Genomic DNA, 14,589 nt, shown 5'->3' on the forward strand with positions numbered 1-14,589 from the left:
CTCAGAATTCAGATGATTTCTCCACCGCACACACACACACACACACACACTTATGATTACAACTCTTTGCAGTTTATTTATGCCGTTGCCCTGAATGGACTGGAAGCAGAGCGCCGATGAGGGCGGCTGCTTTTCTGAGCGAACCACAGGCTCCTCCTGAGCCGTGGTTTCCACCCACAGTGGTCACCACAACTTCAAAAAAATAAAAAATAACAAAAAAAGGACAGAAGGCAGCCGGCCCTCGCTGCCTTCGATGTGCAGCATTATGAAGACGACGGCTAATGGATGCAGGCCGGTTTGTGAGAGAGCTCAGAATAATTTGAATTTAAGTTCACATGATGAATAAAACAAATGTGTTTCTACATGACGGATCCCTTCCTTTTTCCAGAATGGCACATATTTCATGTCTTTACACACGTCACATTTTGCTCTTCACTGTTTTCTTAAACTTTTATTTCATCTTTTTTTCCCCACCACCGTGAAATATACGTAGAAAAGAATTTATTCCACGTACCAACCTTCCCTTTCTGATTAAAAGTGTGTGTGTCCAAAAACAAAAGTCTCCAGCCCTAAGTAATGTACAGACGTCATCAAAAGCAACCGTTTGCTTATATCCATGTAATGTATAACTTATAAAATCACAAATTATTTGAGATGGGGTTTTTTTCCTCAATTGATCAATTTTGATACCGAGTCAAAATATTTCAAAACAGTCACATTTTTACGTCACGTCCGTCACGCACATTTGACGCCTGGACCTGGTGGACATAATTTCCCTCTAACCCATTCATGAAGCACATCAAACATCAGGCCCGGTGGCAGTTCAAGTGTCATGGAGGGGGGTGACGATCCATCCTCTGAGGACCATGAATGCAGTGCACAGTGGTTGTGTTGCGACTAGGGCTGTCAAATGATTAAAAATTTTAATCAAATTAATCAGAATTTTCAGTGGATTAATCATGATTAATCACACCTGAATCCTAACCATTTTTTCTTTCTGAAATGCATACTAAAGATAAATAACAGGACACAGATACATAATTATCATTATTATCATCATTATTATTTTTTACATAAATACATGTTATTGATATTTGATTTTTTAATTCATTTCAGAAAATAATCAAAGCAATGTTATTTGACAAGTCACAGACTGATTTCCCTGCATGGCTCTAGAAGGGTCTCGAGCCTCTGCAGTTTATCCCACTCTGCTGAGAGTTTGTGCTCCTGATGGTTCAGGGCTGCGATGACCAGACATGACCAGACATGTCAACCCTCCCGATGTTTCAAAGCCCCTCCCGAAAATCTCCCGGACCGACCTTTCTCCCGATTTCCACCCGAACAACAATATTGCTGCACCACCCGTCACTGGGCGCGCCGTTTCAGACCGAACAATAATAAAGGTTACACCTTGAAGTCGAGCGCGGCGATTAGAACGACTGGCGCTGCAAAGAAATCCGCTACCACCCCCATTTCAGTGTGAAATATCCCCATACCCGGGAGGATTTAGATCGCATTGGCTTCCCTTCCTCCGCATGTTTCAGAACAGTATTACGGGTCTCTCCGATGGTCCTCTACCTCAGCGCTGCTCTTAGCCAAGCTCTGCTGGGCGGAGCTTTTTTTCTTTGTTCTGCTGCGCGAGAACGGGGAGGGGGGGGGGGGGGGAGGGGTGCAGGTCTCTGGCGCAAACGACTTGCTGAACCTGACGTCCTGACATATGCCTGCAGGTGGCAGTAATGTGTTGTATAGGATGAAGTGCATTCCCTAGAGGAAGAGGCACTTTACTGACCTGAATAATTTGTCACACTGCGCATGCGTGAAATGCGTCAAAAAAATTGACGTAATTAACAACAAACAGCTGATTAACGCCGTTAACGCGCTATTTTTGACAGCCCTAGTTGCGACACAACAGACCCAGTGGCTGTTGGGATATTTCCGTCTGGACCAAAAGGGAACCGACCAAAGAGCTGCATGCCGACGGTGCCAAACACTGATGCCTGGTGGTACATTCAGTCTGTCATTACACACACACACACACACACACACAACAGTGGTACTCTGTCCTTAAACAGAGACACACACATAACATACACTTAGCTATACATGCATCACTTTTGGTCGTACGTTTTGTCCAGTTGTCAAACTGCCTTCTGTCCCTCACGTTACATTAATTCACCTTTTTTCCCCCCTCTTTCTTCTCCTTCCCTGCGTTAAACACACACCTTCTCTTCACCCATCATGTCCACATCCCTCCCTCCCCCCCCCGTCTCTCCACGCCTCCACTCAGATTCCTCCCTCCTCCCTCTTCTTCTTCTCCTCCTCCTCCTCCTCCTCCTCCTCCTCCTCCTCCTCCTCCTCCTCCTCCTCCTCCTCCTCCTCCTCCTCCTCCTCTTCTCCGGTCTTTTCCTAACCTCTTTAGGGACAGCAGGATGGGGGACAGGTTGTGGACAGTGGGCCTTCTTGTCATTCTCACGCTGGGATGGACTGAAGCGCAGAGTCAGAGCAACTTCTCCAGGTAGGTGAGAGATTTTAGATTAAAAAAAAAATACAAAAATATATATTTTTTTAAAAAAAAGGTCTTTGGGGATGTGTGGCCACGACGTGGCTGCCAATGTCCCTCTTGTGCGTCGGGCTTGTGAACATGTGGCACGTTGTGTTTGAGGACTCATCTGCCTGGAGTCAACCACTGTGTGATTATAGTTGCAGGAATAGAAGGCTGCAGTTTTTTTTTGTTTTTTTTTTAGGAAGATGGGAGTCCAAGAAACACAAAACGACGACTAAAGCGCTTTAGCCCGATGCAGCGATTTAACGGGACAAAACGTGACGGCTTTTCACACGCAGTGTGCTGTATTTCGTGCTGGGAAATGCATCGGTGGACTTGTTGGCGCTGCCACTTTACACACGCGGGGTGTAAACTGAACACGAGACAAACAAATAGCTGTGGCTCCGAAGGGGAGTGACGTCACTGTTTGTTTTGTGGGGCCAAATGTGGCCTCGCGGCACCCGAGACACGGAACACATGCCACAAGGTTAAGAAAGAACCTTTTTTTTTTTTTTTTTAAAAGGAACTGTCTTCCCACAATATTGACAACATTCATTTTGCCCTCTTTTTCTCCACGAAACAAGCACAAAACAGCAAACACGGAGCCACGGGGACCAGTTTGATGATTTGTTTTTTGTTTTTTTAAAAAGGAGCCAGGCCGACAACAGCAGCCGACATCTAAATTAACGAGTCTGCTGCAAAATGGCCCCGCTTTGATCCAAGTCCCCCCCGCCTGCTCAAAAGTAAATGACCCGCTACGTCTGCTGACCGCCTTCTGGTGGTGCACGAGAGGAGGCGTGTAGACGTAGTCTCCGTGGCTCGGTTTGACGCAACGTTTTAAAGAATAAATGAAGGAATAAATAAACACAAAATCAGGAGAGCTCATTGGAAACCTGCCCTCGCCCCCCCCCCCCCAGGGTCAGAGAACAGAAGCACACTGTGCCACTGCGGATGTCAGTGTGTGTGTGTGTGTGTGTGTGTCCGCGCTGCCCGAATGCTCTAAAGCGGTGACTCTTTGATGACCCTTTTCAGGCCCGTCTTCCTCTGCGGGGGCCACCTGGTCACCGACTCCGGCGTGGTGGCCAGCGAAGGGTTCCCCAACCCCTACAAGCCCAACAGCAGATGCACCTGGTACATCACCGTGAGTCGCTTTCTGCCAGGTTGTTGTAATGAAAACCCCGTCGAGGAAGGTTTGGGTTTCCATGTCTCAGGACACAGAGGTGTCCTCATTGTAAAATGATCGAGCTCATATTTTTTTCCTCCAGAATTTTTTTTTCCCCCCCAACAGCTTATATGCTAAGGATATTAAAAAAAAAAGAAGAAAAAAAGACATTGGGTTTATACCACTTTAAACCCTTTTTCAAAATGAAGTACCTAACGGTTAAATGAGGAACAAGGAAGGAGGACAGCAAGATGAACAAAAGCCTCCCAACTATAGAGGCTGGTTTTATATCTTCTCTACCTGGAACGTACCATCTGCTCATTGGAGCGGACGCAGCGCTTTTAAAAGTTCCAAAAAAAAAGAATCAATTCGATTCCTGAAAATCTAAAACTTATTTTTTGGACAAACCCAAATTCAGTTTACCAACTGTAACAGAAAATTATTATTAAATAAAGAAAAAATGAACACCCCCCCCCCCCCCTCTAGCATCATTGGGCAGATGTAACCTGCTCTGAGGGGACCGAACGATAAACACCTGTCTCCACTCTCACTAATCACCCCATGAGCTGCACTAGCATGAGAATAACAAAAGCTTATTAGAGTAATTAAGACATTCAACACATTGGAAGCAGGATTTTTTTTTTAAAAACTCTAAATATATTTTTGTGAATCATTTTATCGACATTCCCCTAAAAAAAATCCCACCTGGTGTCGTGCTGCAAAGTGATGATTGACCACAATTCCGTCGCCCTTCTCCAGGTCCCGGAGGGTCACGTGGTGATGCTGTCCTTCCGCCTCTTCGACATGGAGGCCGACCCCACCTGTCGCTACGACTACCTGGACGTCTACAACGGCCACACCCGCCTGGTGCAGAAGCTGGGGCGCTTCTGCGGGACGTTCCGGCCGGGCGCCGTCATCGCCACCTCCAACACCATGATGCTGGAGATGGTGTCGGACGAGGGCACCGGAGGGAGGGGCTTCATCGCCGCCTTCAGCGCCGGGAAGCCCCACGTGGAAGGTGACCATAAGCAAAAATCCCAAAATGACACCATCAAGCTAAAAACTGTTCAGATGGTCAGTTAGCATTTCCTTTTTTACCTACCCCCCCAACAGAGCACCAGTTCTGTGGAGGACGTCTGACTAAAGCGCAGGGCTCCGTGAAGACGCCCAACTGGCCCAACTCCAACTACCCAGCAGGCATCAGCTGCTCCTGGCACATCTCCGTAGAACCAAGCAACGTAAGTGTTGTGTTCCGTAGTTGTTAAAAAGATATCTAGGAAGGTCAAAGGTGAAATGGAAACGGCAGTCGAGGAGGGGGGGGGGGGCTGGGGGGGCGTCGCGAGGAAACGTTTTAAAACCTCGGGACGCACAGACGTGGCGCAGGTGTGCGTTTTCCAGAAAGCGTGAGACAGGCCGCCCTGTGACGGAGTGAAAGGCTCCATTGAGGCCCGAAGGTGTGTGTCGTGTTTGCCGAGAGATTGAAAGTCAGGCGAGAAGGAAGGAAGGAAGTGAAGAGAGCGAGCGAGGGAGGGAGGGAGTAAATGCTCTCCTGTATTCCAGCAGTCCTCCACCACTGCCTACTGGACTGCGTTTTTTTTTTTGAGGGGGTGGGCGTGTTTTTATTGGCGTGTTTTACTCCTGCACCAGGTGATCGAGGTGAAGTTTGTGAAGCTGGACTTGGAGGCCGACACGTACTGCCGCTACGACTACGTGGCGTTGTTTAACGGGGGAGAGCGGGACAACTCGCGGCGGATTGGCAGATTCTGCGGCGACAGGTCACCAGGGTGAGATCAAAAGGCACGGCTACGCTAAAAGACCCCCCCCCTGCCTTTACTAATCCTCTAATCCTCTTTCATTTTGCTGCCCATATACGTAGAACCATAGTGACAAATGGGAACGAGCTCCTTGTCCAGTTCGTCTCCGACCTAAGCGTGACCTCCGATGGCTTCATGGCCCACTACTCCAGCGTGCCCCGGGGGTCCCGGGCGCCCACGGCCGGGGGGGACTTCATCTACGGGCCTCAGACGACCTCAGTGCCGGAACGAGCGGTCGCGAAGCCCAACAAACCCACCAGACCGACCCCTAGACCACGGCCGGGCTCCAAACCCATGCCGAAACCGCCCAAAAAACCACCGGTGAAGACGCCGGCGAAGCCTCTGCCGCGCAAGCCCGTCGTCAAGCCCTCGCCGAAACCCAAGCCAGCTCGACCGACCCCCAAAGCGCCCGTGAAAAAGCCTGCACCTAAACCTGGGTTCAAGCCGAGAGCCAAGCCCACGCCCAAGCCCAAGATGATTAAGCCCACGCGAAAACCAGTCATCAAAGCCAAACCCACACGAAAGCCCGCGCTCAAGACCAAGCCCGCCGCAAAACCCGCCGTCAAGCCAGCGAAGCCAACCGTTAAGAGCAGAGTTAAACCTGCAGTCAAACCGAAGATTAAGCCTAAAGGAACCGTTAAACCTGGAGTGACCAAGACCGTCACAAAGAAGCCTCTCGTGAGAAGCAAACGTGAGTGGAAGCGTATTTTTAAGCTAACGATTTGCTGTCATGTATGCATGCATGCAGATCTGCATCAGGCTGCAGTTTGATGCGCGTTATCATGCGTTTGTCGCTATGTGCGTTTCCTTTCAGCTTTACCTCTGAACCCGCTGTGCACACAACCCTGCAAGAGGACCGGAACTCTCCAATCGAGCTTCTGCCCCAACGACTTTGGTGAGTCAAATAAGGGCTTTTATCTTCACAAACTTCTGTGTCTGGATATCAGGATATTTTGGGGGAAAATAAATACCATTCAAATGTGTTCCCTTTCTTTGCACTTTCTCAGTGATTACAGGTAAGGTGACCTCTTTGACATCTGGTCCAAGAGGCTCGGCAACAGCGGAGGTGTCCGTCATCAAGGCGTATAAGGCGGGAGGACTGAACATCGCCAAATCGGGGCCCATCATGTCGGTCACGCTGTCCTCCACCTGCAAGAGATGCCCCGGACTCATCAAAGGTACCACGGTGTCCGCCGCTGCATACTACAGACGCAAAACCTTTTTTTTTTTTGCTGACTGAAATGTGTCAATAGCATCAACGGATACATAAATGTCCATCTGTGTACGTTTTTATTATCGCACAAGTTTGATCAGAAATCAATAACATTCCGTGAAATTAAGCTAAAACATACCAGCTTTAATAAATGGTTCTTTTTCAAAAAGCAATATATATAAAATAAATCTTATTTCCTTTTGTGCTAATGATTTGCAAACTGGCAGAAACTCATTGTATGCAGACGATGTGATTCTTTATTTCAACCAATAAATCTCACAGGCGGGAATAAAATTGGATTGGGGATGAAATTGTGACTTTGTTTGATAATGATAAAAACATGAAGAATATTACGGAAAGCGTTTCTTCAAATCAAAACAACGCGTCCGTCCGTTCGGGCCCATTTGATGACTCTTGACGACCGTTTCTCCTGCTCAGGTCGCAACTACGTGCTGATGGGAAAAGTCGACGCACAGGGCAACGGGCTCCTCAGCCCCTCCAGCTTCTCCCTCCTCTACCAGCCCGTCCACGGCAAAGCTCTCGCCAACCTCGCGCGCAAACCCTGCTGACCGATCGGCCCGGACTGACCGTCTCATAACTTAACTGGGACGTAAAAAGTGAGAATATTATTGAGTCATGGTCAACGCTTGTTTTTTTTGTTGTTGTTGTTTTTTTACACAACGGAATGCTTTCGTAAAACATTGTGGGGAAAAAAAAAAGCATACATAGTTAAGAATAATGTTTTGTATTTTAGTATGTAAATTATAATAAGTCTGTGACAAAAGCTGCAGATCCATTAAACATGTGATTCTAGGGCTGGTTTACACTCGGTGATTGGGAAGCGGAGCAAGAACATTTAAAGAGCCTTAATGTCACCCTGCACAAATTAGAGGAGCTGTGTGTGTGAGGCGTGAGAAACGGGTTATTTACTTGGTAATCAGAAATACAATGTTTCCCTAATTCATTGTGCCCATTCCCAAAAAGTATACAATTCGAGTATATTTAACCCCAATAATACAAAAAGGAAATACCCTGTTAACTCCTCATCTATTTGAAATGTATCTCAGGTGACTCCCATCATCTTTGAGATGTTTGTACACCCTGATTGGACTTCAGCTGTAGGAAATCTAGTTAATTGGACATGATTTGAAAAGGAACACCCAGGGAAAGGTCTCACAGACGTGTATTTTTCCCAACTTTGAACATCATTTGATAGCTCTAGGTAAGAAATAGAAGATAAGACTAAGGTTGGTAAATTGTGTGTCGATTACGGTTTTAATCCGTTTGTCCCACTCTCTGTATGCAGACGACATCTAGTGGCTTGTTGGTATCATTGCAGTGCATGAAAAGCAAAAGCTTCGATTCGGAGTCCTCACTAAATAGCAATGAGCAAATAGCTGTTTATTCAGCCAAGTATTTAGATAATTGAAATACTGTATTTAAGTACAATTTTGAGGTGCTTTCTTTGAGTGTCGCTTTGATGCGACACAATACACATTGCAGTAAAACTTTGATAAAGATAATACTGTACTGCATTACATTTATTTCATAGGCAATTTAGATAATAAAAAGAATAAATTCACTAATACATTCACTGGTATTTTATTATTACCTCGTAGCATGCAAAGTGGTCTTTAGTTCTCATGTGGTGCTTGTGCTGAGGCAGCATGACACACTGATACAACAGAAAGCCGCAACGTCCTGAAACCCCCAGCGCTTTCGACACCTTGTGACTTTACACAATGAGCCGAGACTTTATTCTGAACGGAATTGAGACATCTGACATGATGAAATGCAGTCATGAAAAGTTAGGACATATAAAGTGTTCTGCTGCGTTTATCTAAGTAAAATAGAATATGTCTGGAATAAAATGAATTGCTGTGACGCTGGTGCTTGTGGTGATTTTCTATCTTTGGCAAAAAAGTAAATAAAGTATGCAGAGCCGGCTCTAGCCCATTGGCTGCCCTAGGCGCGCCCCCTCCCCCCGCTCCTCCATTCCATGTTATCATTCTGATATACATTATAGGCACACTATGTTGTTTGTATTATATTGTACCGGCCCTGCTTTCACATAGTGTTATATGAGGCAGCAGTTTGCTGCAATGTAACCAAATATTATATGTTATAATTTCAAATAGAAAAAAACCTACATTGAATACGATAAAATCTTTAGTTTCCTATTGATATAACAACAGTAAGCAGCGCGGGGGTCAAGGGTCACATGGTTACTGGCGGTGAGCCTGCTGGAGGAGCTCAACGAGGGGGAGGCCTTCGCCTCCACCTCCCGTCTCCCACCTGTCATTCAATGTCACACTTTCAGTTACCGACGACCTTTTTTTTCTTTTCTCCTCTCGCGTCACGCGATTCTCACGGAATTCCTAAATTGTCCCGGTAAATACACGTGACCTCGGCTATGAATTTACTTACAGAATTAATGAGGGCGGAGAAGGGTCACAGGGACAAACTAATATATATATACATGTAACACGTCTGAGTTCTGGGGAGGGGTTCCGGAAATGAAGATGACTGCACGGTTGGTTGTGAGACGGCTTTTTAATAGTCGCTGGCGTTCGGTTCTGTTGGTCCAGTCGTCACTCTCTAATGACTCTAATGAAGAGTTGCAACAATATTATATTTTCTGTGCTATATACACACATACATATACATATATATACACTCACCGGCCACTTTATTAGGTACCCCATGCTAGTAACGGGTTGGACCCCCTTTTGCCTTCAGAACTGCCTCAATTCTTCGTGGCATAGATTCAACAAGGTGCTGGAAGCATTCCTCAGGGAGTTTGGTCCATATTGACATGATGGCATCACACAGTTGCCGCAGATTTGTCGGCTGCACATCCATGATGCGAATCTCCCGTTCCACCACATCCCAAAGATGCTCTATTGGATTGAGATCTGGTGATTGTGGAGGCCATTTGAGTACAGCGAACTCATTGTCATGTTCAAGAAACCAGTCTGAGATGATTCCAGCTTTATGACATGGCGCTTTATCCTGCTGAAAGTAGCCATCAGAAGTTGGGTACATTGTGGTCATAAAGGGATGGACATGGTCAGCAACAATACTCAGGTAGGCTGTGGCGTTGCAACGATGCTCAATTGGTACCAAGGGGCCCAAAGAGTGCCAAGAAAATATTCCCCACACCATGACACCACCACCACCAGCCTGAACCGTTGATACAAGGCAGGATGGATCCATGCTTTCATGTTGTAGACGCCAAATTCTGACCCTACCATCCGAATGTCGCAGCAGAAATCGAGACTCATCAGACCAGGCAACGTTTTTCCAATCTTCTATTGTCCAATTTCGATGAGCTTGTGCAAATTGTAGCCTCAGTTTCCTGTTCTTAGCTGAAAGGAGTGGCACCCGGTGTGGTCTTCTGCTGCTGTAGCCCATCTGCCTCAAAGTTCGACGTACTGTGCGTTCAGAGATGCTCTTATGCCCACCTTGGTTGTAACGGGTGGTTATTTGAGTCACTGTTGCCCTTCTATCAGCTCGAACCAGTCTGGCCATTCTCCTCTGACCTCTGGCATCAACAAGGCATTTCCGCCCACAGAACTGCCGCTCACTGGATGTTTTTTCTTTTTCGGACCATTCTCTGTAAACCCTAGAGATGGTTGTGCGTAAAAATCCCAGTAGATTAGCAGTTTCTGAAATACTCAGACCAGCCCTTCTGGCACCAACAATCATGCCACGTTCAAAGTCACTCAAATCACCTTTCTTCCCCATACTGATGCTCGGTTTGAACTGCAGGAGATTGTCTTGACAATGTCTACATGCCTAAATGCACTGAGTTGCCGCCATGTGATTGGCTGCTTAGAAATTAACTGTTAACGAGCAGTTGGACAGGTGTACCTAATAAAGTGGCCGGTGAGTGTATATATATATATAGGGATCTGCTCACTTAGACTGAGTATCTCCTGTGCTCATCTTCTCACTCTCCTCATCCTCGTCCCTGTATAACATAAAGTTATATTTAATCTTTCATCAACAACCCTGAGGAGGTGTGTTTTGATTAGTGATCAGAATGTGTCACCGTCACTATGCCAGCTGGAAGGCTCCTTAAGTCTTAAAGCAGTTTGGCCAACACTAGCTGTGTAAATGACCACAGTGTTAATCCAAAGCATCCAATGTGTGACAGCAGCAGCAGCTACTGACAATGATGAACGCTAGCAGGAGGTAGAACAGGTTGGTGGTCCAGAAAGCATGCAGGTAAAGGGTCTTGTTGTAGTTGGGTTCATAGATGGAGTCAATCCACACATTTCCTGGAGAAGGAGAATTGTCATTTTCCACAGGAGTGAACACATTTTTCATTAAACTTTGCGCCCATATCAACCAGGTGCTAAACTAATAAATCCGTAACTTTCATCTATTAAAATACTTCTCACTCTCACAGGTCCTTTACATTATTATTTCTAGCAGTGAATCTCATATGGTTTGATCTGATAGTTTGGCATTGTGATTCAATGTTACATACGAGACCATCAAAAAATAATTGTTCCCCCTTTGAACGTGCCATTCCTTGGGCATCAAATTGTATCTTATATAGTCTTACAAAGGATGCTTGATGGGAAAAGACGTGGCATTTGATTGTTTTATTCTGACACAAATTGGCAACACAAAAAACTCCGCAAAAAGGTCTCAAAGAGCAAAGAATCTATCACTTTATCTTGGACTCTGATTCAAGCGCAAGTCCAACATGTAAACAATACATCTCAGGTATCTTTTGGACAAATCTACAGCATCTTGGAATTCGGTGGGCATCGACACCAGGCAGCTCAGGTCCTGTGACCGCCTCCATCGTCGGTTCGCTGGTCCCTAAACGTCGTCGTCTGGGTCGGCCCGGCCGCACAGGAAGAAGCAGAAGAGGACGCAGCAGCCGCCGACCAGGAAGAGACCCAGGAGGATGTAGAATAAGGTGGTGGTCCAGAAGGCAAACAGGTAGAGGGTCTTGTCGCAGTAAGCTTGAGGATGTGTTGAGTTCCTGGTGTAGTTGGGCTCGTAAATGGAGTAGATCCACACATTACCTGGGCAGGAGGGAGACATCTTTCATCATATTCAGGAAAATTGTAAAGAGGCCATCTAGTGGCTAACACGTGCTACTACAAGTGGCGCACTGGCATGGGGATATGGGATAGTATGATAACAAAATAGAGCCAAACAAAGACTTAAAATCCTTAAATCCTTAAAATGTGTATAGCCAAGGAAGTAAGAAAAAACTGGGACGTGTGAAGAATCTGATAAAACGGGGGCGATGGTGGCGCATGGAGTAGCGTGGCGCATTGGGAGCCGCAAAGTTGGCGGTTTCGAATCCCGGCTTCCTCCGTGTGCCTTGTCAAAGTGTCCTTGAGCAAGACACCTAACTCCCAATGGCTCCCCAGGCAATAATGTAAGCCATGGGTTAAAAATGCAATGTAAGTCGCTTTGGATAAATGCCTTGTAATGTAAAAACAGTTGTGGAACACATGAAAAAGGCTTATTGTACCCATTTTAGAGGCTGTAGTTTGGGCTGTTCGCCCTCTCTGGTCGTGCTTTCCATCCCGTGAGCTCATTCGCGTAAAAACTCACCGGCTATAAACCAGCAGAAGAGGAATAGAGACGTCAACGAGTTCCAGGCCGCGCAGAGTCGACTCAGCGGGGTGGACGGGCCGCCGTCTTCGGCGCCGTCTTCGGCGGCGCCTTCGGGTCTTCTGGTGCAGGGCAGGCAGGAGAGCACCGCCAGCACCATCCCAAAGACTCCCGACACTATCAGGTAGATGGGGATGTAGCGCTGCAGGGGACAGTCCTCCAGGTGGACCGCACCTGATGAGCAGGGGGGGGGGGGGGGGGGGGTGTGAGAGAATGGTTGCATTGGTTGCATTCATTTCAACGAGGACAGGCCTCCCTCCGACGTTCAAGCGCCGCGAACAGAATGCGTGTCAACTGCTGCTCACTCACCGATGGCGATCTGAGCAACGGGGAGGATGCAAATTCCCAACTTTGAGCACACTGCGAGGAGAAAGAGAAACAATCAGAAGAAAGGCCTTTCGGGGGCGTAGTATCCGAACTACGCTGAAGCGTGCCGGGGATGTGGAGGTGTCCGCGGATCTCACCCAGGACCGGCGTCGAGGGCTGAGGAGTCCTGCGGATGCGTCGGATGAGGCCGCTGCTCGACATTATCGCTTATGGGGAAGCTCGCCTGCAGGAGGAAAGGAAAACACCCGGAGGGAGAATGTGGGAATAGAATGTTTGACATTTTATTCAAAAGAAGAAAACCCTCTAAATTTGTATTAGCGTTGAATTTATGATCAAGTAACTGAGTTTCTTAGGGAGCAGGAACGATGCACAGACACACCAGACATTCATGTGGCAGTCTGAATTATAATGATCATCGTGCAGCTCCTCATTATGAGCGTCCACCACTGGGCTGAACATAGATGATGCGATAACACAAGATTTAGGGACACGGACAGTCCGTAAAGAGGGGCCTTGCTACTCCAGAACTGCATAAGAAAAATAGGTTTCACCTTAGAAATATTAACATGAGAATGAGTCATGATATTGTCCTACTAGACAAGAATTTATTGATATATTTTAAAAAAAAAAGGAACTAAAGGCTTCCTTCAACCCATTGTTGTCTAATCTTTCGTAGCGATCCAAAGTCCTGAATGTTTAGGTAAATTAGTTTAATCTAAAATACGGTTTGAGAAAAAAAGAAACACCAATCATTGACGGACATTTCTGCTGAAAAAAACAACAACAACATTGTGTAAGTTACTATAAATAAGAGGGAGGGCAGGTTATACGCCCATCAACCCCAAACACTCCCTGGACATGAACGGTTTGCCCTCAAGACATAGTTAGAATACTATGACAGCTAAGATGACAGCTAAGATGACAGCTAAGGTCGGACTGCATTCCCCAAAGAAGCCGGTTTGATGTTTGAAAAGAATGAGCAGGACGAGCAGTGAAAAGAAACGCAAATGTAGCATAAGAATGAGACACAATATGTGAAGAGGAAACAATCCCAGTGAGCACAAGACGTCATTTCAACGTTGAAACATGGTTCGAATCGGGTTGAAATGAGGGTCTGAACGTCTGAGACCTGATTTCAACGTCTTTTAACCGTCAAAAAAGTGCGTGAAACATCAACGTGCTAAAAAAAAAAAAAAGTAACGGTAAAGAGTCATTAATGTGTCATGTTGTAACGTGAGGTTGAAAGAGAAACGATACACATTTCATAGTTTATTTTTTTTTGTATAGGAAAAGTGTTGTGTTCTACAGATGTTAATAAATACAAATGAATCAAATGTGTTGTGACTGAGTGTTTTTACTTGTACGTTTCCAGCGAGCAATTTATCCGTTGAAGAGACGTTTAAAACACGTGGGCCCCATTTAAAAGTTAAGTTGTATTATATTTAGTCCCCCCCATCTATAAGAAGTTAATCAAATGGCATCTGAGCCCTTTTAGTTTTTACAGGTGGGGAGACGCGGGAACATAAAAGGTGAGCAGCCTCGCATTCCGCCCGCCGTCTAACGCGGCGACGCGCCCGACGTCTGGACTCTCGGAACCGGCTTTAAACCGCAGGTAGAACCGCGAGATGCGTCGTAAAGAAGCCTTAAAGAAACAAAGAAGATGCTGTTTGACAGCCCAGTTACCTGTGGTCATGTCCCGGGGTTTACTTCCTGCTGTTGTGAACAGCCGCGCCCTCTCCACACTCCAGAAAAAACTTCCACCTCGCGGGAGCGCGCGAGCCCAGAACGGCGTTCACGCGGTCAGCTGACGCGCTCCCGCGAGGTTACCACACCGGGCTACAGGCTCTCTCTCTCTCTCTCTCGTTTTCCGTGTTTTTGGGAAGTT

The 14,589-nt window shown here is 46.5% G+C and overlaps 2 protein-coding genes across 2 annotated transcripts; one reads left to right on the forward strand and one right to left on the reverse strand.

The window, feature by feature from the left end:
- The first annotated feature begins 2,408 nt into the window (after positions 1 to 2,408).
- Positions 2,409 to 8,631, forward strand: pcolceb (procollagen C-endopeptidase enhancer b). The gene is made up of 9 exons (XM_037481232.2): positions 2,409 to 2,515; positions 3,575 to 3,683; positions 4,464 to 4,722; positions 4,818 to 4,942; positions 5,352 to 5,488; positions 5,581 to 6,209; positions 6,333 to 6,413; positions 6,526 to 6,696; positions 7,170 to 8,631. The coding sequence occupies exons 1-9, from the start codon at positions 2,430 to 2,432 to the stop codon at positions 7,298 to 7,300; spliced, it is 1,728 nt and encodes a 575-aa protein (XP_037337129.2). The 5' UTR covers positions 2,409 to 2,429; the 3' UTR covers positions 7,301 to 8,631.
- A 2,601-nt stretch (positions 8,632 to 11,232) lies between these two features.
- On the reverse strand, positions 11,233 to 14,539 carry LOC119221691 (transmembrane protein 272-like). The gene is made up of 5 exons (XM_037477732.2): positions 14,388 to 14,539; positions 12,842 to 12,927; positions 12,687 to 12,737; positions 12,318 to 12,551; positions 11,233 to 11,776 (listed from the first exon to the last, which is right to left on the reverse strand). The coding sequence occupies exons 2-5, from the start codon at positions 12,903 to 12,905 to the stop codon at positions 11,568 to 11,570; spliced, it is 558 nt and encodes a 185-aa protein (XP_037333629.1). The 5' UTR covers positions 12,906 to 12,927; positions 14,388 to 14,539; the 3' UTR covers positions 11,233 to 11,567.
- Between the last annotated feature and the right edge of the window lie 50 nt (positions 14,540 to 14,589).

Source organism: Pungitius pungitius, chromosome 1, assembly GCF_949316345.1.
Source record: "Pungitius pungitius chromosome 1, fPunPun2.1, whole genome shotgun sequence".
NCBI lineage: Eukaryota > Metazoa > Chordata > Actinopteri > Perciformes > Gasterosteidae > Pungitius > Pungitius pungitius.